Here is a 25,212-nt window from a genome sequence, read left to right on the forward strand (position 1 = left end):
GAGTATTCTCTGCATCAAAGACTTCGCCTCCCATCTACCTTATTTGTTGAGGCCACCGCAAACCACATAACCCAACTGGTCTGCGACTGGGTGACGGGAAATGTGACGTCACAGCTCTTGTCAGCATGAGAGTCGCAGACCGGTTAGAGACAAATCGCAAGGAAAATCATGAGGATTTGACATGTCAAATCCTTACACAATTGATCGCATGCTCAAATCCAACTTCCAGCCAATCAGACAGCAGCACTGATGTAAAGTCACACCTGCAATATAGCTGCAAGCAGTGGGTCATCTACATCCAAGGTGACAATCGACAAAAAAGATCAACAAAGAAGGCTACACAATTTAGACTTGTGGAAAAAATATTTTCTTGGCACTAGTATTTAGCCGAAGGACATTGTTAACTGAGATGTAGGTAGATCCCAAAACCCTCAGGTTTCAAATGAAGGCGAAGAGAATGGACCACTCCTGTTTTACAAGAACTCCTCGTCCACATTGTACTTGGCACTTCACAATTTTAGAAGCTAAGAAGTGTCTCTGGTGTCCTGCAAAGGACACTGATCATGGAAGTCATCTCAAGTGACCCTGGGGTCAAGGTGAATGTGACCCGTCATCTACTTCCTGTTTGCTTGAACTTGTATCTCCTGTGGGCCAGAGCTTGGAGAATGTTGGCGATATTGCGGCAATCATCTGAGAAATTAAGTGAAAGAGATATAGACAAAATAACTCAAGCACATGCATGTAAATAAGATCAACTAGACTCTTTCATATAAAATTATAGTTGATCACATACAATAAACTCTGAAGTTACTTTCTACAATTTTGAATAATTGCCTATGCCAAGGTGATTTGTGAGATCAAATTATGCATGCCATCAATTATTCGTCTTCTGTAGGCCGAATTTCGCCAATTCAAACAGATTTCTGAGACTCCCAAGATATTTGACTTGGAAAAATTTAACTGTACTTGCAATGGTAAATCAAATTTGCAGTTGCATTCCTACATCCTATATGGTTCAATATAGCCTTTTATGTATTTAGAATTCCAAATGTGAAGACTCTGATAGTATAATAAAAAAGCTACATTTGTGAAAAAAAAAATGATACAAAATTGGTAGTTGAAAGGTAGTGGATTTGGCTATGTTAAAGGTAAATGCCAGTTTTGGTAACGATATCAAAATGAGTTCGTACAGAATCCAATGAAATGACCACCAAAGTGTCTGTTTGTATTTTATGTGCCAAAGGATTCTGGAAGAAATTGTGTAATTGCTGAAAAAATAGCAAATAAGCACAGGATTCGGGTCAAGCGTCTGGCCGACATTCAAAGCAATAATAATACACTGTCCCATGTGCGCTTATCTGTGTTGTTTATGTAACTACCAGATCTAGATCCTCGATGATATACTGACAATTAAGCCTTGTTTTACAGACTTTCTCATGAAATCAGTGTTTACTGCAACTACTGGCATTTCTCTTTAACTCGTGGTGTGGCTATATTGTTATTTGCCAGTTGAAAAATCAATACCAGGATGGAGGATGAGTGTAGGTGTTTATAAGATAATAATGCTTAATGCAGAACAAATGATTAGAGCCTGCTTGAATAGATGGTACATTACCATTCATTATGCTATCTCATGGAGGTCTGATCAATGACAACAGATGGTTGCTTCATAAAGCTGTTCGTAAGTTACAAGCAACTTTAAGAACGAATGGTTAACCTTTTATACGTGCTAAACCATCGCCGATGAATATACCGTTTGCCACTAGAAAGGATCACCAGTCGTTCTTAAAGTTGCTCTTAACTTACGGGCAGCTTTATTAAACACCCACCAGGGGCCTGTTGCATAAAACTATTCACCTGAGAAAACTCCAAGTTGTTTTTACCAGAGTTTTTGCCCTGTGTTAAAGTCAATGGCAGAAATCAGACTTACCATACTTTTCACTTTTTACCAGAGTTTTCTCAGATAAAAAAATTATGCAACAGGCCCCTGGATGTATACTTTCTTTGCATGGGCCAAAACTACCTTCATTTACAAGCAAATTAATAATATTAATAACAATTTTATATACTGCAAATTTGAAAATTGCCTCTAAGCAGTTAAGAGAAAGGAAATATGAAGTATAAAGGAAATAGAAATACTTTGCACAACAAAATGTATCAAAACTAATATTACAATTTACAACTTTTTCTCACCAGATCGTGAATAAAACCGCCCTACGGCGATTTGAAAACGGCAGATTATTGCACCAGTTACACATGGATGGCATAAATAAAATTAAGTAAAAACAGCTGTTTTTGACTTGCCATACGGCGGCCATACAGGAAATGTGATGGAGGTATTACTGTACCCCCTGTTCACTGTACAGCTTAATCAAATTTAAAATCTTGTAAATAATTCCAATAATACAAAAATTGTTTGTTTTTTCCACATCCCTATCTTCTGTCAATTCTCTTTCTAAACCCCTTTATGTTTCTCTTTTCCTTTTCTAACTCTTCCTTTCTTTCTTTCTTTCTTTCTTTCTTCATCATTCCCTTCTCATTATCTTGTCTCCGTAAGAACCCTTGAGTTATTTTAGTTGCTTCGCTTCAATATACGGCTGGTACCAAGCCTGACTTGTTTGCTTGACAGCCAATCACGGCTCGCCATTTAGCGTCCATTGTCTGGTTACGGTTCTATTATATACTGTTTTGCTCTAGCGTTTCAGTCATTCATGCGATCTTACTCCGATGAGTGCATGTCGAAAAGCTTCAGTATGTCTGTTTTTAAGGCTATTTTACTATCTTGTCTTCCTTCTTTTCCCTCCCTTTTTCACTCTAATTCTCTTTCTTGCAATGATTGCCTTCCAACAATAATTTGCCTAAATTTGTCCTGTTTTTAATTTTGCATTTTATTCTATTGATTTTCCAATTTCCATTCTTAACTGCTCCCATTTATTTTCTTTCATCCTCCCCTCCTTATTGTCTTCTCTTAATTCTTCATCACATCCCCTCATACTATGATAGCTCTCTCTATTGTGAATGAGCTTACCTATGCCACTATGATGCCTGCCGACATGTGGAATGTTTAGTTTCTCTAACATCTGCATCATTCCTTTGGGGTAGTGACTAGTAACCGTAGCATAAGCCTGTTTAAAAACAAACAATATATTGATATTCTATTGCCACTTTTAGCTAGTGTACAAAGGGCACAAAAAGTACTGCGCTGCTAACATAGAGCTGAAACTGTTGAAAATTCACAAATTAAAGGGATGGGCCGGGCTGGAAATATTTATATCTAAATAGATGGAGTAAAATTCACGGAGTAAAATGCTGAAAAATTCATCGAAATAGGACAACAAATAACGCAGTTATTGAATTTTGAAATTTATCAATATTTTGTGAAAACAGTTACCAATCTGTAACAAGTGATATGAACTGCAGGGCCCCATTGCATAAAAGTTATTATTATTGTAACTTTGCCATCCATGGTATCTTTCCTGAAGACATTGATTTTTATTGGCTGTTGAGTATTGTTACCATGGTAGTTACCATTGGATGGCAGTTATTATAATAGTAACTTTTATGCAACTGGACCCAGGTCTGTGGCAACAACATGTTACCAAATCATAACTGAAGGGTCTAATATAGTAATAACAACTAATAGGTTATGCATAAGTTTTGACTACATTATGAATGGTTTGAAATAATAAACAGGTAGTCAAAGAATTGTGACTGATACTGTACATGTATATATATCATAATCAAGTGGTTGGCTGAAATCTATCATCATGTGACCGGTCTTTCTTTTTAGCTAACAGAAAATTACTAATGACTGATACTAATGACTAGTTCTATTGAATGGTCATGGCTTGAGAAGAGGATTGTTTATCAAATAACAAAAATCCATATCACTACATTATCTTATATAACAGCGACTGTGGCGCACTGTTTGGCTGCAAAGCTCTCTCAGGTGAGCCGTGAGAAGCTCCAGATGGAGGAAAAATAGGGTAAAAACTATGATAGTATATTTCACAGATGTGTATGAACATATTATGTCCGATCGGTCTACGCGGGTCAAACAAAACTTAGGTATCATGCATGTTGCAAAGAATGCACATGCACACTACGATGGTTTCAATCTCACTTTGATTTGAACCTCATATGCAGGCATATTATGTATGTAGTTAGTTGTCGCCCATTTACCGGACATTTGCAAATGCAGATTAATTCTCAAAATGTTTGTTTCCAATAAGCTTCAGAACTTTGTGTTCAAATTTCACAAAACGTTTTATCATCGAAATGGACGTTTTCTTAAAATTTTGGTAGGTGGGCCTAATTTTTTTTTACTGAATCGAGTAAAAAAAAGGTTGAGAAGCGCTGTTATAAAACATATGCACATCATTTTGCCTCGGCATTTAAAAAATTACACACATGTTTTGAAGTCTAAACTGTTACAAATGTATCTTGTGCGTATAATTCTAACTAATGCCCTCAATGAGGTGTATTATTAGTAGAACTCTCACTTCAATTATTGAATGCTTACCTTCTTAATGTTAAGCCATCTTCTGAAGTATGAGTGATATGGAAGCTCAAAATGGGCACATTGGCTTGGCAACCTGCAAGTTCATAATAAAAAACAGCTTAAAGACTTCCACTGACAATTTTTTACACTTTTGGTACTATCAGATGGTTGAATTGTCATAATACTAATAATATGCAACATTTATATAGCGCTTAATACAAATGTTTCTAAGCACTGCATACAATTACCGCGGCTTTAGCATGGCTACCCTGATTGGGCGCATCGAGAATTTAAAGAATTCCTTCTTTCTGGGTACCTATTTACTACACCTGGGTGAAGAGTGGCAAATGTTCGTAAACGCCTTGCCAAAGGAAACGAGTGCTGCAGTGGGATTTGAACCCCTGACCTCGTGGTTCAAAGTCTGGAGACTTATCCACTGAGCCACAACACTTCTAATATTACAATATTATCAAAGTTAAACTCACTTTATCAACCATCAACTTTGTCTAACGTTCACTTGGTCTACTCTCATTTGGTCAAATCGTCATTTGATGAACTAGTCATATACAAGTTAAGATTAGACCAATGGGATGGAACTAAAGCAAAATGTAGACAAAGTGGGTTGACACCAAGTGGCAATATGAACTGTCTCAGCACAACAGCATCATAAAAAGTCAATAACAATCACTGAAAAAGCCAAATTGGTTATTCCTCTGCACATAAGATGTACAATAGCATTTATATTTCATTCATTTACTCAAGCTCACATGTTGTAAAATTATTACAACCCACAGTTGAAAAAAGATGCTGAAATATCGTCAAATAATTGTTTCCCATTTCTAAAGCATTGATATTCTTTCTCTAAAATCTGACATTCAATCATACAAGAATAATCAAACACATTTACACGAATTTCAATATAATTCAATACAATTTTTTTTAAATCTAAAAAGGCAATTGGCAGGATTCAAGAACTATATAGAAATACATAGTCCTGAAAACACAGGTAGGTTATTGGATGTATTAAAAATATTTTTCCCTTACATTGTTTTCAGATCCCAGTCTCCGCACGTGACAAATATGAATTTAATGTCTGGGTCTATAAGGCCTTCCTTCTCCATCCATATGTGAAATAACTATTGGAAATGAAAACAAAACAAAAAATAAATAACTACATGTACAAACACTTTGTGTTAAAATAAGATATAAGCGTAGGCCTATCAAAATAAAGATACAATTAATGTGTGTTACCTCTCACTATTAAGTAAAGTCACTATTTAAGATAATCAATTGTTCACGATGGACTCTTTTTTTTATTGCAGACCATAAAGCAAACTAAATTTTTTTAAATCGATAAACAGATATATACCATGCACATGATGATATAAAGAATTAATTAAATATTTTTGAAAATCCATTAGGTTGTACCAAGCCAATTCTGACATTGTCATATAATTATCATTATAGAAGAGGTGATTTTTAAATTATTTATATTTTTTGGTATGCAATAATTTTGTAGTCTTGCAACACCAAGCAGTACTACTAACAAATATTTCATCAATCATGCAAAAATATAAACTAACATACCTTCAAAGTATCTGCAAATGTTGGTTGATTTTTTACCATGTCACGGGTGATTCCTGTAAGCTGGGAATAAACAAGAAAAATATATTCTATTCATTTGAAGCCTCTGATATCTTGTGAAATGAAATTCTATAACTTTTTTTTTGTAATTGACCTACTTCATAACTTTCCATCAATTTGATATTTTCATGTATATTTCAACTTCAAGCCAATGTACCGTATTTTCCGGTGTATAAACCGCGCCTTTTTCCTGCTTTATAATCTTGAAATGTTGGGTGCGGTTTATACACAGAAACAACAAATTTTTGTCGGAAAATTGACCATGTTTTGTTGGTAATACAATTGCATATGAACCAACAATTATATAAAATATTTAATGTATAATTATTTGTTGGTTACTAAAAATAAGAAATATATTTTGCGAAGTTTTCTTGGAAAAATCTTCTTTGTAAAGCTTGGTTTGTATTATTTATTTAACTGCTATAAATTTAAACATGTTTTCCCAAAAAAACCCTGATTGTTTTGTGATGAAAACTTTTTTTTCAACTAAAATTGCATAGGAAATGCTCTTCAATAGGCACGTAATCGTAATCGATCGTAATCTGTTATTAAAAAGGCAATAAATAATGTCCTTTATTCTTTATTTCTCTTGTTTTTCTCTCAATATTAAAAAAAAAACTTTCCCTGTTTTACCATAATTTTGATATTAAAAAATGCCAATTTATGGTTACCTTTTCCTTCAAAAATCCCTGTTTTTTTTGGAATGAAAACTAATTTTTTTACACCTAAAATGTGCATTAAAAATGCGTTACAATAGGCATGTAATCGTAATCGATCGTAATCGTAATCGGTTAGAAAATAGGCAATAAAAATGTCCTCTATTCATTTTTTTCCCCCCTCACTTTCTCTCAACATTTTTGTTTTCTTTTTCCGTTTTAGACTATAAATTTGATATACAATACTGCCATTTCATGGTCTTTTTTTCTTTATTCTACAAAGAACTAATTTATATTCTTTGAAAAAATAAAGTTAAAGAATAAAGTAACCATTTTTTAAAATACAAAATTTTGTAATATATCTTTTAGTCTGTCAAAAGGTTCTATGTAACTTGCTCATTCAAATAAATTCTACATTCGGGTTGCCTTTTTTTTTTTTTTTTTAGAGCCTCCCGATTTTGGGGGTGCGGTTAATACACGGCCGCGGTTTGTATTCCGAAAAAAATACGGTAATTTTATTCTCTTAATTCATCATCTGTTTACCAATTTATGGACTGGGAAGGATATCTATACAATTTGCTTTTTATGGTCCAAAATAAAAGTGAAAAAAAAAAACTAACAACATATAACTAGTTCTCAGTAAATTCTAAATGGCGTCTAACATCTAAAATGCATTATATCCCATAGTTTTCACTACAAAAGTGAGAAAAGTGACTATTGCCATGACATAGTAATTTTCCCTATCCATCAAATTCCCAGTTACGCCAGCACAGGGCTCTGTGTGATGTACTCACCTGTGCGTGGGTGCGGTGCAGCCGGTATGGCATAACTGTCTGTGGTAGTGAGTGTATGCAGCCAGCGCGACAGGCCGCGCCCAGTGCAGCATATCAACGTTGCATGCTCTGCACAATTTGAAAGTCGGACTTACCATTGCGGTAGTATCAAGAACTAATAAGGCAATGTGAAATTAGTTCTCATTTATGAATTATCATGCAGAAGATACAATTCTAATCAAAATGGCCATCTCTTTGGATTATCAAGTATCGATCGCTTTATCATAATATTTAGCACCTTCAAACAGGATACCTTGTCAAGGAGAAAAACAAGGTGAGTCAAGATCCAGCCATTAATTCTGCATGCTACATCTTGAGTGAAACTGCAGCAGCACAGCACAATTGCAACGGCGCACTATCTAGCCGGACATGTACCTCTCAATAACTGGAGACGGGTAGATGCCGCACGCAGCCTACACAAGAACTGGCACTGGCTAGCATTAAACTTAGAAACTAGGACCTAGTTCTAGCTTGTGACCGTCTAATGTTAGCTACACCTGATTTGAATTGGTTCAGATTATATCTACATGTAGATGAACTTGATCTAGATCTACATGTACAGTTCTAACATATAGAGGGGATATAAAACAAATACACCATGCCTTTCTTGGATCCAGCTAATGGGAAATGAAGAGAGATAAAATAGTTCCCTTTTTTCCCTTAGGGCCATTTTCAATCAATTTACTTTACCCTCAGCAAGCCTCCGTAGTAAATTGATAGAAAGTTGCCCCCCGGGAAGAAGTTCCTATTTTATATCTCTTCATTACCAATAGTTTTTGCTAGATCCTTGAAAGACATGATATATGTGTATACTATATTTTGAAATAAATGTAGCATTTTTATCCAAAATACTTCATACTCACCCTTGTGCAGAATTCCCCAACACCATGAACCTGTGGCTCAACATACTGATGAAATGTGGCTTCTGTCTGGAAAGTTTTACCACTAACTTTAAGAACAGGAAATTCAATCACCTCCTATAAAAGAATAATGCAATAAAATGTTGTGAATTTGCTCAAAATTATTTTAAGAGTGTACTTCCAATGAATTAATGCCATGGAACATGAATTCACCTTAGACTTATTCCCCCCCCCCCCCCCCAGTATACAACTCATTATTTTTCTGGATATTATTTTCATTGTATTTAGCACTGATAAAGGACATGTACATCAAAATAATACATTTACTATTTATAAGTTTAAAATGTCTGATTTCAGACTTACAGAATCAGACCAGACCCAACAGTGAAATTGGCAAATCACAATCAAAAGCTGATGAACTACTGAACAAAGCAAGTTTCATGCATTTTTCAGAAGAAACTACATATACATGTATGAGTGCTAAGGTCTTTCCAAGCCAGAAACTACTAAGAATGTAAAAATTTGAAAGGGTGTGGCTTTCCATCCAGTTACAGGGGCGATTCAGTATACATTGTAGCAGCAGTGCTGACTTGGTAAACAACTATAGTTTTTTTTTCAAAAACAATATTCATATAAAATAACATTTAAAATACCAAGTTGATTGACCTTTGACCTTGATCATGTGACCTGAGACTAATTGATTGCCCAAAAGGTATGAATACCTGTTCCTTACTAGGGTTTGAATCCATAATTCATCTATTTGTACACAGGTTTGAGTCAAAATGGGGGTGGAGGAGGGGGGGGGGGGGGTCACAAGCACCACTGCCTGGATCCATGTACATGTAGTCTGCAGGCCCAGACCCTTGATTTTCATGATTTGCATAGTGCATAATGCAGAGTCTGAAGTAATGAGACTAGATTCTCAATGTACTGTGGCTGGCTCTTCCAAATTTTTAACCCAGGCAGCTCCGGCCCGGAGCCCAGGACTCGTTCGTGTAATACTAGTCAAACATATACTCTCCAAAATGCGGTAGAATGTGGTCGCAATAGCATTCCACATAAAAGGGGAAAAAATAAATTATGCACTTATCTCAGAATTCCTGACATTGAGGCACAAACTGGACTCACAAAAAAGGAAAAGTTCTGTCTCATTCGTTCTCCTTCTGTCAATATTGAAAACAAAATGACCGATCGATACCAACACGAACGCGACATAGACGTCTAACTTTTCCTTTTTTGAGGGTCCAGTTTGTGCCTCCATGTCAGGAATTCTGTCTCATGATAGACTTTCATCCATATAATTGTGGTAAAGTCATAATTTATTTTTCCCTTTTATTTGGAGTGCTATTGCGACCACATTCTACCCCATTTTGGAGAGTATGTGTTTGACTAGTATTACATGAAGGAGTCCTGGGCTCCGGCCCATGAAGCGGGCCGAAGCTCTCGGGTTACCAAAATATTTGACACAGACAGAGACTTTGGCATCTAGTCTTTTCTCGAGACCTGTTATTGGTTAAAGTGACAAATATGAGTCTGTGCTTGTAGACTAGGATCCATGCCAGCATGCATACGTAAATTACTAGAACAATGTACAAATCTGGGTTCCAATTTAAACTTTTGAATTGAGATCATGCAGTGAGGATAGCTCATCCCAAGTTCTTCCATGCTTGGTTTAAAATGTTCCAACCAATGTCACAAATTGGCAAAAATGCCATGAATCATGACTTCACAAGTTATTCTAGACCAAGTGAGATGACTATACCTGAGGTTCTATCTTTTGATTCTCCAAGCAGGTTGCTTCAAAATCCAGGACCAGAAAGTAATCAAAGTCTTGGGGTACGATGGGGGAAGTGTTCCCATTTCCTGATGCCATTCTCCGAAAATTCCAAGGCCTCAGCAAGGAAGGGGGTGAGCTTGATAGCAGAGAGGTATTCCAGGATGGATGGAAGCAAGAGAAGACTCTCCTTGTAATATGGCAGTCTCCCAGAAAGAAACACTTGAGGTGGCAAATCCTTGAGAAGTGAAACATTGGATTCTCCTGAAAAAAACAACAACATAAGAACCAGAGGAAATTGAGAGAAATATTTGTGGATCAGATTGAAAAGAGATAAAGAAAAAAATGATAATTGTGCACATACATGTAATGTCTTGGACACAGTCTGTAATTAATGCTATGGGTCATTTCACCAGGTTGGGACACAGTTACATGTAGTGTTGACATGTCATGTACAAATCATAGAGCTTTAACTCTATGTATAAATAAAGCTATGAACTTAACTTACCGGTACTTTATTTCATAATGTGATACTTTTATCAATACAATGAATCATTCTGACAAGTTACAGCCTGGCACATTGAACTCTTAAAAAAATGTAATTTGGCGTTGTTGATGTTATGTCATATTTATTCCCTCCATTTTCTGGTATTTGAACTTATCAATGTTAATTTCCTTAGTGTGTATTTTTATTAAGAATAATACTACTTCCATCGAACACTGGAGGAAAAAATCTTTAAGTGCAAGATCACATGCTACCTCAAAATTAAGGAAAAAAAAATCATTTGAAATAAATGATTAAAAAAGGTTGAAAAACTCATTTTTTCTTCTGGGGGACCATTGCATTTTTATAGACAGACATTGCAAATAGAGGGCACGCAATTTATAATCATATCAAAGATACTACAACACAAGGGAAAGATTAGGCATTCAAACTATTTTAAATGCAGATTGATGCAGGCCGTTACATGAATTTGGTGAAGGGTCCGGTTTAATTTTTGTAGAGTATTTCATTCACTCTGCTTATTAAGGTAATTCTTTTATTAACAATAACAACTTCTTCTTTCCTTGCGCTTGATAGCAAATGAAGGTTGTACTGCATTAAAGGCACATAGGCATTTTTTATTTTTCAAAAAAGTGTCGCTGCTAAAAATGATTTCAAAAGTTGAGCCATCATTACTGATGATAATGTACAAGATTTTTCAAAAGAACTGTATTGATTGGTGCCTATATTCATCAAATAATCATAAAGAATTTGGCAATGAGGTCTACAGAAGTTACATACTATACTGACTGGCTGAACTGATGATAACTTCATCTGTCAGACTGAGTGTATTCAGATTGTGAATTTAATTAGCACCACCATTGGAAAGTACCCTGGAAAAGAGAATCCTCACCTCTACCAGACTGAGCTTGAGCCCGGGGTAGATCTAAGCAATTTTTTGCCACACGTTCTTATTAAAACAAGTGGAATGCCTCTGGCCGTCTCACCTGCATCACGCGGTTCAATATAGCAGCAGTGCTGACTTTGAATACTACTCTAACTCGCACAAGATGTTCAGTGATACGTGGTTACTCTTATGTCCACTTTTTATGAACTAGACCAATAAACTTACAGAGATATGATGGTTATTCAACAAAAAACCCCAACATGGCCAAAGTTCATTGACCTTACATGACCTTTGACCTTGATCATGTGACCTGAAACTCGAACAGGATGTTCAGTGATACTTGATTACTCTTATGTACAAGTTTCATGAATCAGATCCATAAACTTTCAAAGTTAGGATGGTAATTCAACAGATACACCCAATTCGGCCAAAGTTCATTGACCTTTGACCTTGGTATGTGACCTGAAACGCGCACAGGATGTTCAGTGATACTTAATTACTCTAATGTCCAAGTTTAATGAACTAGACCAATAAACTTTCAAAGTTATGATGGTAATTCAACAGATACCCCGATTCGGCCAAAGTTCATTGACCCTAAATGACCTTTGACCTTAATCATGAGACCTGAAACTTGCACAAAATGTTCAGTAATGCTTGATTACTATTATGTCCAAGTTTCATGAATCAGATCCATAAACATTCAAAGTTATGATGGGAATTCAACAGATATCCCCAATTCGGCCAAAGTTCATTGACCCTAAATGACCTTGGTCATGTGACGTGAAACTCATGCAGGATATTCAGTGATACTTGATTAACCTTATGTCCAAGTTTCATGAACTAGGTCCATATATTTTCTAAGTTATGATGACATTTCAAAAACTTAACCTCAGGTTAAGATTTCGATGTTGATCCCTCCAACATGGTCTAAGTTCATTGACCCTAAATGACCTTTGACCTTGGTCATGTGACATGAAACTCTAATAGGATGTTCAGTAATACTTGATTAACCTTATGGCCAAGTTTTATTAACTAAGTCCATATACTTTCTAAGTTATGACGTCATTTCAAAAACTTAACCTCAGGTTAAGATTTGATGTTGACGCCGCCGCCGACGCCGGAGCGGCGCCTATAGTCTCACTTTGCTTCGCAGGTGAGACAAAAAATGAAATAAAAATCTAGAAACATTTTTTGTCGCATTGGGACCTAAATAGCTTGATAAAAGCTGCCAGAGTAGCTCTTTTGTTCAAAATCTACAGATATTTAATAATAATTTTTACCTACATGTATGTCTTTATATAATTTGTGAAATCTAAATGGCAATAAACAGTATATTTTAATACTATTTATTGCCAAGTCCCAAGTAAGGTAAGAAACACTAAAAAGAAAAATCTGAAGAGAACAAAACGAAAGTCTCGACAAGCTTTTGTCATAATTGGTGGAGGTGTATATGGATCTCTTTCTGAAATTTGAAAAAATCATAACTTTGTTATTTTATATCAATTTTTAATATTTTCAGTGTTATGGTTGTTGGAATTTTCTCTTTTCATTTAAGTTGGATTTTTCTCTTTTTATTTAAGTCAATTTTTTGGGGGGTGAACTTGTCCTTTATATGAATAATTTCTTGGTAGATTTGTTCTTTGTCTTGTCTTTCCATTAATGCCCACAATCATATTGATTATTATGGCATATGAACGTCAAGATTGACTTGACCTGAATTTTGCTGGGACCGGCAGGTGCAATACACCGGGTGAACACCCTACTCTTTGATGAATAGTGTATTAGTTTTAAACGTGCATAGGTTGTGACTCTCCTATACACAAGATCAACATTTCTGTTCTTTCTGATGGATGGAGTGTTTTCAAAGTGCATTCACACCTGCACTGAATACAGTGGTGTGGCACGCTTACACACAATGCTATAGCTCTCTCTTAGGTGATCCCTCCACTGTTTGGAGAGTCCAAGCATCAAAAAGAACAAATCTAAGCCAGTAAGTTAGAGATTGAGGATCAAGTTGAAGAGGTAGTCATAATTTTTTTGTAGAAAAAAGAGAGAATTGAGGACCAGACTGTTATTCACTTCAGATGGGAGACCAGGCCAGTGATTCTGAACATTGTCTTTTATCCATATTATCTTTTTTCAGAGATATGACAAAATCAGTATTCTGGTGGATGTCATAACTTTTGTCACAAAAATTGTCATAAATTTTGTCTTTTCTCTTTAGCGCGCACCAAAAATACACGGCTTTAAATGCGCGTAATCCTTTTATACAAGCAAAAGATATGACAAAAGTTATGACAGGGGGTAGCAGTCACAAATTTTGTCAAATCCTGTACATGTAGTACCAAATATCCTGACACCCTGCTGACTTAATGTCAAGCAAATAATATCATTTATATTGGATTGTGTTATTAGTTTCACTCATCATCCATGACAAATTTCATCATTATTTTATCATGCTACAAGTAGTTAGGCCCTACATATTAATTCCTACTTTTTTCTGTTTTCTTTCTTTTTCTAGTCATAGATGTAAAAAGTTGAACTTTTTGGTGTGTTTATTCCGACATTCGTGTGATGAATATGTCAAAATGCACTATGAAATCATATGCGTTGTGCGAGGTTAGTATAGCTAACCTCGCATGCTTGTGTGAGTCACCCATGAGTGGGTTATTTATTCCCAATCAATGACATCATTGTTTTTAGTTACGTAGTTGAATGTTTATGGCAGCTCTCTGGACTTGAAAAAAAATCTCACTCCTTGATCTTGCAACTCTGTGTGCTACAGGAACTTCAGCCTTGCTTTCAGTAATCATTTGTGATTATTTTGTCATTTGTGCGAACTTAAAACTACCATATTGTTACTACTGGGGCTATTGAAACTAATGAGGTATTAAATGAAAGGTCTTGACGAGCTCTAAATGATGGTATCATGGACCGATTACGAATGGACATTCTACAAGAGCATTTTATGACCACCACCAGCTGTCAAAATTGCTGTCCAACCCTTAACTTTCTCTTTACGTTTTTACGACGACCATCCGGGGCGATTGTTTACACAAGCTCCTTTCGGCCAATGATCATCACCGATCGATCACTGGCCCTCTTTCGACCAAAGACGGTCATGTTTTAGCCCCGATTGCCAAAAGGGAAAGTCCCTATGGCAATTCCACAGGTTGGTGGACATGAGCTTAAAAATTCAAATTCAATATTTTCTTGAATTTTTTAATACTTTAAGTCCTTCATACATGATAGTTTCAGGAACAAGAAATAAAAAGTTTATTTTCATATGTATACTTTGGAAAAAAATGGTCAAAAGTTGTGTCTTCCATTCTGTACCAAAATACAAGAAAAATGGTGAAAAATGAAATATGCCTTATTACCATTTTGTTATTGCAACAACATACCAATTTATATATTTCTGAAGTTTAGAAGAGTCAAATTACTTAAAATACACAACAGCTTTTCAAGTAAATTTGTAGTACTCATTCAAAATTGAATATTGCAACCTGCTCAGGTGATGTAACGTGAGTAACCGAAAAAACTGACTTTGTTTTCTGAGAGAAAAAATCTTCACAGTTAATTGGTGGGATTTTAAATTCTCTTCCTTCAAACAATCTTTGACACAGTGATGACTATCAAAATCATTAAAAAGTACAAATTTTTTATAAAAATGATGAAGAAAAACTGTAACGTGAGTAACTTTGTAACGTGAGTAACCATCATGTAATGTGAGTAACCAGTAAAAATTATTTAGTTAGGTAACATTTTCTGTGGGATGTCAAGTTTTAAGTCTCATGGTGAGTTGTGAAGTTATTTTTGATTAATTAAAAGCAAAATGAGGGTACACCTCTTTGATGTGACTCTTTGTTCATCAAAATATCAGTGGTCATACAATCACACAAAAAATTGAATATTAGTAGAAGTATTCACAATGCGAGAGTGCATTAGTAAGACTTGGTTTCGATTAACCAAACTTTAAAGAGTGTTCGAACAACACATTGAATGCCCTTTACACCTGTAACCCTATCTAGGCCGGGGTATTTTGGGAGTTGATATGGCCCGGGGGGGTGGGGGAGGGGGGGGGGGGGGCTCCCAGGCCCCCCTTGAGATCTAGGCCATTGGCCGCACGATCACGCCAAAAATTTGCGCGCAGGTTGTCTTGGACATAATCTACAATACTATACAGTAATTTATTTCATGCAAATTTGTATTCAGCGATTATGCTAATTTATTCAGATTCAGATTCAGATTCAGTTTTATTTCCAACAGAAATAACAAATATTGATACAAATCATTTTCATAGATTATAACAAATATTTACAATACATTAATAATAATCATAACTAACATACAAAATATTTTATAGACAAATAATATATAGTTAGGATAGAAAAAAAAGTATCTGTGGAAATGGGGGATTCACTAAAAAGCATAGCTTGTATAATGTGAATCCCCCTAAAGAAAGAGAATAGAGGAGAGAGGGAGAGAGAGAGACGCAATGGTTGCTATTTGCCTACGGAGATTTACTGAATAGATTAAAAAGAACAGGATAACTCACAGAACAAGACAAAACGAAAAAATAATAGAAAAAAAAAACAAAAAAACAGGACGACAAAAGGAGAAATAAACGTAAAATAGAATCAGGACAAATTTCGACCGAAAAGAGAGGATAAAACAAAATGATAGACTAACAAAAATAACTTTAAGTCTGAGAGGAGATGATAACGAGCAGGAATTATAACTGAAGACCTCGGTAGGATTTAAGTAAAACGTTTTTAAGTTTTCTTTTAAAAGAATATATGGAAGGGCTGTTTTTTATGTTATTGTCGAGGGAGTTCCAAAATCTAGGGCCATCGAACATAAATGTACTCTTTGCTAATAAAGTTCTAAAACGGGGTAAATGAAATTCGTCAGATTGCCGAGTAGGGTAATTATGAAAAGAACGATTAAGAGGAAACATAGAATCAAATACACGCGGAAGTGTGTTTTTGTCAAAATTAAACATAAATTGTCCTAAATGAAATAAATATAGGTCGCTTATCTTCAGCAATTTGCTATCAAAAAATAGTGGGTCAGTGTGTGAACGAAAAGCTGAATTATGAATAACACGAAGGGACTTCTTTTGCAGTAATAACAGTCTATCTAAAATGGTTTGATGGGTGCTGCCCCAGGCAAGTATCCCATAATTCAAGTAAGGCAAGATCAGGGAAGAATATAGCATTAAAAGTGATGACGACGAAAAATGATATTTCAGTTTATTGATAATGCCAATATTTCGCGAAATAATCTTACATATACAATCTATGTGGTATTTCCAGGAAAGCTTATTATCAACGGTAACACCGAGAAATTTAATGAATGTGACACTTTCTAAATTAGTTTCGTCTAAAACAATGTCCATGGGAAGTGTATCAATGGAATTGCTAAATAGCATATATTTAGTTTTAAGTAAATTAAGAGACAATTTGTTGGATCTTATCCATTGTGTGACTTTTAAAAGTTCATTATTAACAGTATTTACTAAGGTATATGGATTTTTATGGGAATAAAATATATTAGAATCGTCTGCAAAAAGAATGAACGAAAGGATATCAGATGATTTACAAAAGTCATTAATATAAATAATAAATAATAAAGGGCCTAACAGACTGCCTTGCGGGACTCCACAATTAATGTACTGCATATTGGATGCATGACCATTCAAAGATACAAATTGACGCAAAATTATGCATAATTAGTAAGCAAAATCATACTTTTCCCTCCTAATCCCTAATAAAGCTCCAATTGTTCCAATTTTTGGTATAAAATCTCTTTTTTGATGTTCCTAGCAATGAATTTTACACACATTATTGAATTTTTAATGACATGTGTGTTGTTAACCATACATGGACAAAATGTAACGTGAGTAACTGTAACATGAGTAACCATATTATCTGCACCCCAAGTAAAAACCATGTGTTCTTTATTTTTTTAATTATATACAAAGTTTGTCTCCCTAATATACTTCTTTGAAAAGGATATAATCAATTTTCCTAAAAGCCTTGTATGAGGAGACTTTTCACCTATGTCGACTTTTCATTTTATGCATGTCCAAATCATGTAACGTGAGTAACCGACACATTCCAAAGATTTGCCAGGAGCATAATAAAATTTCCAAAGTTTTGTTTTTATACAAAGGATAGTCAGACTGTGTACTTTGTTGTGATAAGGAGATTTTTAGTTCCTATCAATAATAATGGAGTTACAGCTCCAAGTATGAGTTAAGGTGTCTCCAAATGTAACGTGAATAACCGTGGAATAGCCCCTTGTTACCTAGAATGCAATGCGCGATTCATATCTGGTTTTTGAGTACATGATTTTAGGCTGTTTATATAATGTGCGATTGTCGTCGGACCATAAAAAATAATCCCGTTAAATTTCATCAATCCTGTGAATTTTACTCCCAAATGAAAATCAACTTGTGACCGAAGGTAAGCGCTACTAGCAACATCAATATTGTCTGAAATAGATGCATTTTTAACGGTTTTTCACACATTTCTCCATCGAATTTCAACTGCATCTTTGCCGTAAATATACAGTATACTGATCTGCAAGGTGATGTAAATGCATTTCATGTTCGGATATTTGCGATGTACGTAAAAAATATTTTTATGCACGCCTGTTTTCTTGTTTCTACAATCATTTTCATAGGCATAGCGCGGAAAGACTTCCATACGTCCCCTCCACTAATTAAAAAAAATACTTCCCCAAAACCCCCTTCTGTCTTTCTCTTTTTTCTTCTTTTTTTTCCTACTTACTTCCGTTGGGAACTTGGATTCGAACCTCTCGCTGCAGAACGAAGCATCTCCAGTCTGTCGCCTTACTCACTGAGCTAGCAGGAATTGTTGAAAGCCATGGGTTTCATAACAATTATCAACCGATATTACGACTAGTCTACTCTCCAAGAGTATTGGGTATTTATTTTTCTGACTAAATAAACCGATGCCATTGGGAATTACACACACTCGATTTTTTGATGGAATAAAGCCATATTTTGGTATGTATCTAACTTTTCCTTCTTAAATCTCTTAGATATATGTTAGATAATTCTTGATAAACCTTCTCCATATTTTTTTTTTCAATTTTAGTGGAGAGGACATATGGAAGTCTTGCCCATAGCGCTAACTTTCGCTGCTGTGCGTTGCTTTTGATAAAGTGAACGAACAACATCGCAATGGGTAGGAGCAGTGCACAATTGATTTTCGTCTATTTGTGATAGGTCCATCATGTCCATGATGGTATGAAGCAAACACCTAAGTTCTTGAATTTATTTTTTTTACAACATACCTACCTGGCTATCATATCCCGAACCGAATACTATTAACTAACTAACGTTAGTATTTTAGTAATAAGTTCAATAAGTATACCCAGTTGTTGTGTATCCACAATACATATCATGTCTGTTTTCTCCAGTGCAACAAAGTCAATATTCATTACGTTCTAGAACGGACCCTTTTCTTTTACAAGTCCCAAGAATGAACTCCAAGAAAGGTCAACAATGCATAGGTTTCACAGGTCCCAGTATTTGGAATTTATAATCTCCCTATCAACATCCGCTCATGTCCTTCACTGCAATTATTCAAAAACAAACTAAAGACCTATTTATTTTCTTTGTAATATTCATTTGATTAATATTGTTAGCACTTGGAGAGCAGAATATTTAACATAATTATAATATTATACTGTAAAGTGCTTTGAGCATGTTTACATGGAAAAGGGCTATATAAATATTAAATGTATGTATGTATGCACTTGTTCACTGCTACCACCCTGCCTGTGGGGAATCTAGAGGTAGGAGTCGTAGGACTATCGTATGCCAATGTTGTACAGAGCACACACTTTAAAACATCATTAAAATATCACTTTTTGACCAAAATTACTAATTTCCATACAGTTGCAATTTATTTTTCATTAGTAATTGGGAATAATTTTTTCATTCACCAGAGCGCTCAAAAACTTGAATTTTGGGCATATATTTGTGTACGCCCTCTATTGGTGGAAAGTAATATGGCAAGAATATTTTCATTTTTTGATCTCTATTTTTAATTAAGAAAAAAATTATTTACAGAATCAAATTTAAATAAGAGCCAAGTTGTATGAATAATAGATATAAACTGTCAGTGTAAAAAAATCAAGCATTTGCCCCAAAGAAAAAGAGAAAATAAGCCAAACATTGCCACCCTTATTTTGCCACACATGGAGATATAACTGAGAACAAGGTTATAATATAACCTTGTTCATTGAATGAGTGTATGTATGTATGTATCCGGACAGGTTGTGTGTCCGGAAGATCAAGAAAGCCCGGGGGGGCCACTTCCATTCACGAGTGGATACCATGCGCGACCATGGGGTCTCGAAAAGCACCCTAAACACGTAATTTCCATACTCTGAAAATGCACCCCTTAACAAGTATTGGCGTGTGAAACCCTACCCTTAACAATACTCTCAAATATTCCCTGAAATGAACCCCTAAACAAGTACAGGAATGTTTTATTGTTACGGGTCCTTCGGTCGTCGGCTTTACCAAGCCTTGAAATAAGCACCTGTGAGCCGGGGGCAATTTTTTTTTTTAATTGCCCCCGGCTCACAGGCTTTTTACAGGAACCGGGGGCAATTTTCTGGAACCAGGGGCAATTTAAAAAAATATATATATAACGGTGAACCACACCGCAAATTTGTTTATAGTAAGCGCATGTTCCTGCAATTTTTTAATTAGTAAATGAATAGCATATGCTAAGTATTAGGCTTATTCAAACATTTAAGAAATCAGATTTAAATGTTTAAGTGTTTTGACACCCTCACTCCACATCCCCTTTACAACCACACACACATGGGCTTATTTATTTTTTGTCTTTAATGAACCATGATCAATGAACCCCCCCCCAAAAAAATCTAAATAAATTAATAAAATAAAAATTTAAAAAAAAGAGAGAGAGATGGAGAAAGAGAGAATTCAGATCAAATAATAAATTTACAAAAAAAAAATAATTTTTAAGGCTTTTTTTATGGTTTGAATCATGGGAGTGGGTGTTTGTGTGTGATTGTGGCTGTGAGGTGCACTTGGATTGCATATACGAAATCAATAAATAACTCAGTCTATTCAAATTCCAGCACATAGCCACAGGCTATGTACATGTACATGTATTGTAGGTTCACGTACCTTAAGTTTTTCACAAGTTATTTGAAAACGCAGATCTCCACAGAAAATGCCTTTCATTCTGGGAGAGTCTGAATTCGGTGAAAATGTATTCATTAATAACTTAAATATTCATCACAATGAAGAAATCATAAAGTTTTTTGACAGTTTTCAAAAATTAACATGAAATCTAAACTCTATCTCAAACGGAAAATCACCATCACTTAGGCCATTACTGATAGAATTCTCACCCAGAGCTCTGGCAGACATGAGCTCAAAACTGGCTTGCTAACACCACACTCAAGTGCACGCGGCGTCCTCCTTATTTTTTTTTAGATGGAGCATTGTTAGATTATTTATTGTCTGATATTTACCCCTCTCCAGGAAAGAAATTAAAAAGCTACAATTCACAACTATAAGCTAAGTTATTTTGGATTATTAAGGCTCCGTTTTGACAAGCACGGTCGGCGACTGTGAGGATAAAAGACTTGCACATCGTATGTGCTGTGAACAGGGATTTATCTCCTGTGCAATTCGAATTACTATATCACAGAATTGTGATATCCCGACTAGAAATGTGTGCATTAGAAATTGCACATGGTGAAGTATGGAAAAACCACTACCGGAAGAACGCGCGCATATGTATTACAGGAAAAAAAAGACGGACGTAGCTCACTTTTTATGGTACAGAGAAAAAGACGCACTTGGCAATTTTAAACTGTGTTTATCGTAAATTGAAAGTTATTTGATTTTGGCTTTACAGATATTTAAATTACATGTATGATATGGCTTCACTGCTCACTCAAGGCGGGCGCAATTACCTGGAAAATATTTGCGCCCGGTCGTCAAAATTTTGATGATTTTGGGGCTTCATGGGCGCAATTGATGGCGTTATGAGCGCGAATTTGCGCTCAGCGCCCACTTATTTCAAGGCTTGGGCTTTACCTTATTTGGTTTAGTACGACCCACCTTCTCCATCTCGCGCAAATCAGACTCCAAACACGAAATGTTGGGGCAAAAAGGACATCCTTTATAAATCATTAGGTGGTCTGTCTTTGACAGATCATCTCTTAATTTCGTCAGAATTTTCTTATTTCTTTCTTTCTTTCTTTCTTTCTTTCTTTATTTTTACGGATTTTCTTGTCGCCAACTTTTCTCCGAATCGGCTGAATCAATTTTGCTGATTTTTTCGTCATACATAGGATCTGTCATGGACACGTCAAAATAAGCTTTTCTAGGTCATTAGGTCATGATGACGTCATCTAGGCGCCATTTTGTAAAATCACATTATCAATCATATCTCCATTATTAATTATCAAAAATCAATCAAAATAACATCACATCAATTTAAGGTCAAGGGTCATCAGGTCATGTCATCAAAGGTCACCTGAAGGTCACGACGCGCGCGTACGCGCGCGTCAAAATTTAAAAATGCTCAAAATCACTTTTTGACCAAACGAGAGTACGTTTTGGGTCATTTTAAGCATTTCAAAAATTTTGCACGCGCGCACGCATGCGCGCGCGTTTCCGCGCGTAACGCCTTAACACAACGCAGAAACACCGTTTTTTTACATCATTTCATTGATAATAAAATTTTGAACAATTTGATACCTTGATCAACCTTCTACGACCATTAACAACGAAATTAACACCCGTTAAACTTTGCAGCACGTGTGCGCGCGAGCTCTCACTATAGGCCATATATGGGCAAAAACATGCCTATTAAAAATCACTGTAGCTCTTTAAATAGTCCATTGACCCCCAATTTTGTTTTCATATATCGATAGAGTATGAGTTATAGATTCGATTCCATGTCACCATTGTCCCTAAATGATATCATGACGTCATCAAAATGGCGCCTAAACTAAAAATTTCATTTTTTCAAAAATGACGTCATCAAGTTTATGCAAATTTGGTTGTAACTTCTCGAATATAGATCAGTTTTCGCCCAGATTTCGATATGTTGTAGTTTAGAATGTACTCTTTCTCCTTAGTTATCATTAATTTTCGTTTTGAGAATTGCATCATTGCGTAAAACAGCGATGAAAAGAGGCATGTCATATTTCCTCATTTTGCGTGTAATCTCTATGGGACATGACTTTTTCTCAAAACTAGATTCGACATTCCGCTATTTCGTGAGCCATATCTCCATTTTTTCTCGTCAGTTTTCTTTAAGCTTTTAGTATGTTGTAGCTGAGATTCTAAGCTTTCGCAATGTGCCCTTCATTTTTTGATCAGATGCCGGGATCATGCCCGTATTTCACTTGCAAAATTGGACTTGTAATTCTCAAAATTGCTTACGTGTATTCTCTATGGGGAATATCGTGGCTTTGACTGCTTTCTAAAGGGCGCGGGTTCGAGTCCTGGGGTGAACAAGATGATTTTTTTTTCAGTTTTTTTTTTCTTTTTGCCACTTCTTACATGATCCTTTATGATATTTAAAAGGTATAAATGTTTAAATTTAGCAAGATAAAACAGATTATAATTGATTTTTTTCATATCACATGTGTTTTGCGTGTAATCTGTATGGGACATGACTTTTTCTCAAAACTAGATTCGACATTCCTCTCTTTCGTGAGCCATATCTCCATTGTTTCTTGTCAGTTTTCCCTGAGCTTTTAGTATGTTGTAGCCGAGATTCTAAGCTTTCGAAAATGTGCTCTTCATTTTTGATCAGATGCCGGGATCATGCTCGTATTTCGCTTGCAAAATTGGAATTCTCAAAATTGCTTACGTGTATTCTCTATGGGGAATATCGTGGCTCAATGGATAACGCATTTGAATCGCTTTCACAGGGGCGCAGGTTCGAGTCCTGTGGTAAACAAGATTTTTTTTCATTTTTTTTCTTTTTACCACCTCGTCCATGATCCTTCGTGATAATTTAATGGTATAAAATTTAAAATTTCGCAAGATAAAACAGATTATAATTACTTTGTTTCATATCACATGTATTGTCATACATGAAAGAGACCCTTTTAACAGTGCTTTATCATCTCCCGTCTTTCACAAGTATTCCATCCATAATGAATATTCCGTCGTCATCATGAAGATCATATTGATCTGCATGAATATATGTCTGTCTATCTACCTACTCTGTATATGTATCTGTCTATCTCTCTGTCTAATATAACATATTTATCTGTTTAGATATGTATATCTATCTATCGTTCTATATATCCATCAATCTATCTGCCTGTCTCTATCTATCTTTCCATATGTATGTCTGTCTGGCTATCTATCTATATCAATCTATTTGTCTCTATCTATCTATCTATTTATCTATCTATATGTCTGTCTGTCTATCTATGTTTTATTAATATAACCACCTATCATTTATCTCTCAATCGATCACTTGATCCATCCATCGCTCCATCCACCACTCCATCCATCTATATATATAATCATCTATCTTGTATGTATCTGATTGAAGCTGTATGTTTGACGATTGTCATCATCACATCAATAATCACATTTAGCAATGGTCAAAACTTATTCTTAGGATGTCTACGATCAAGATTATCAATGATATCTATATGATTTATTTCATACATCAGCCGACACGGAATGACAAATCATGACAGACCACCTAATTCGTCCGCATGACGAATTAAATTCTAGTTTTAATTTTGTTTTATAGTCCTCGCAAATTCGACCCTAAACACGTAATTTTCCGAGCGAAATACTCAAATAGATACCCTTTTTTCATTATTTTTGTGTTTTTGACACCCTTATCACATTACGTACGTAACGTGCCCTATCGTGAAAAAGACATCCTTTTTACGTGTTTTTTTGGTCGCGCATGGTATCCACTCATCAATGTAAGTGGCCCCCCCGGGCAAGAAACTTTAGAAAGTCATTTTGAAAAATTTACCAGCGAAGTTTGAGCAATTTTTAGTACAAAATGATAGGAAATATTATTGAGAACAAAATAGAAGATGACTACAAATATTGAATTCATATTCTTAGTGTAATCCAAAGACAAAAAAAGAAGGCTTCAAAAATATAAAGTGTCCGGACATCCGACCCCCCCCCCCCCCATCCTAAGGCTAGCTAAGCGACACGAGTCATGATTAACTGGACACCAATTCATGTGTATGGGACCGAGGCGAGACGAGGAAAAGACAAACATCGATCAATAATTTTTTTCCGAACATTATCCCTCAAAGGCTCCAACATGTACAGTTTTTATACTTACTAAATTGGTGTTCCTTAATGGGTAGCCTATTGGTACACTACTCATAGATTTCCTTGACCTCGGAGTTTACCTCGGACATTCTGAAAAAAGTGAAATAGACGGTCACATGCGGAAGTCTTTCGCCGAGACCAACGAACGTAGAGGGCAGCAACACACAAGCGTGTTGCTCTAAGGAAGGTCAAC

General features: G+C 35.5%; 1 protein-coding gene across 2 annotated transcripts; it reads right to left on the minus strand.

Annotated features, from left to right (window-relative positions):
• Nucleotides 1-441: 441 nt before the first annotated feature.
• LOC121424332 (ERI1 exoribonuclease 3-like) lies at nt 442-25,156 on the minus strand. 2 transcript variants are annotated; one of them, XM_041619974.1, is made up of 8 exons: nt 25,030-25,156; nt 10,257-10,529; nt 8,498-8,611; nt 6,089-6,148; nt 5,546-5,637; nt 4,523-4,595; nt 3,029-3,125; nt 442-690 (listed from the first exon to the last, which is right to left on the minus strand). In XM_041619974.1, the coding sequence occupies exons 1-8, from the start codon at nt 25,072-25,074 to the stop codon at nt 611-613; spliced, it is 834 nt and encodes a 277-aa protein (XP_041475908.1). In that variant the 5' UTR covers nt 25,075-25,156; the 3' UTR covers nt 442-610. The 2 variants fall into 2 exon arrangements, with proteins under 2 accessions (XP_041475908.1, XP_041475907.1); XM_041619973.1 differs by having other exon boundaries at nt 10,257-10,532.
• Nucleotides 25,157-25,212: the final 56 nt, after the last annotated feature.

This window comes from Lytechinus variegatus, chromosome 11 (genome assembly GCF_018143015.1).
Source record: "Lytechinus variegatus isolate NC3 chromosome 11, Lvar_3.0, whole genome shotgun sequence".
Taxonomy (NCBI): domain Eukaryota; kingdom Metazoa; phylum Echinodermata; class Echinoidea; order Temnopleuroida; family Toxopneustidae; genus Lytechinus; species Lytechinus variegatus.

Bases quoted from the DNA above. Each gene is read 5' to 3' on its own strand.
- LOC121424332 (XM_041619973.1), bottom strand. From the start codon at position 25,074: ATGAGTAGTGTACCAATAGGCTACCCATTAAGGAACACCAATTTA. The intron at 10,533-25,029 runs GTAAGTATAAAA...TGTTTTTTTCAG, and splicing joins CATTAAGGAACACCAATTTA to GAGAATCCAATGTTTCACTT. The intron at 5,638-6,088 runs GTATGTTAGTTT...CATTTCCAATAG, and splicing joins CATTTGCAGATACTTTGAAG to TTATTTCACATATGGATGGA.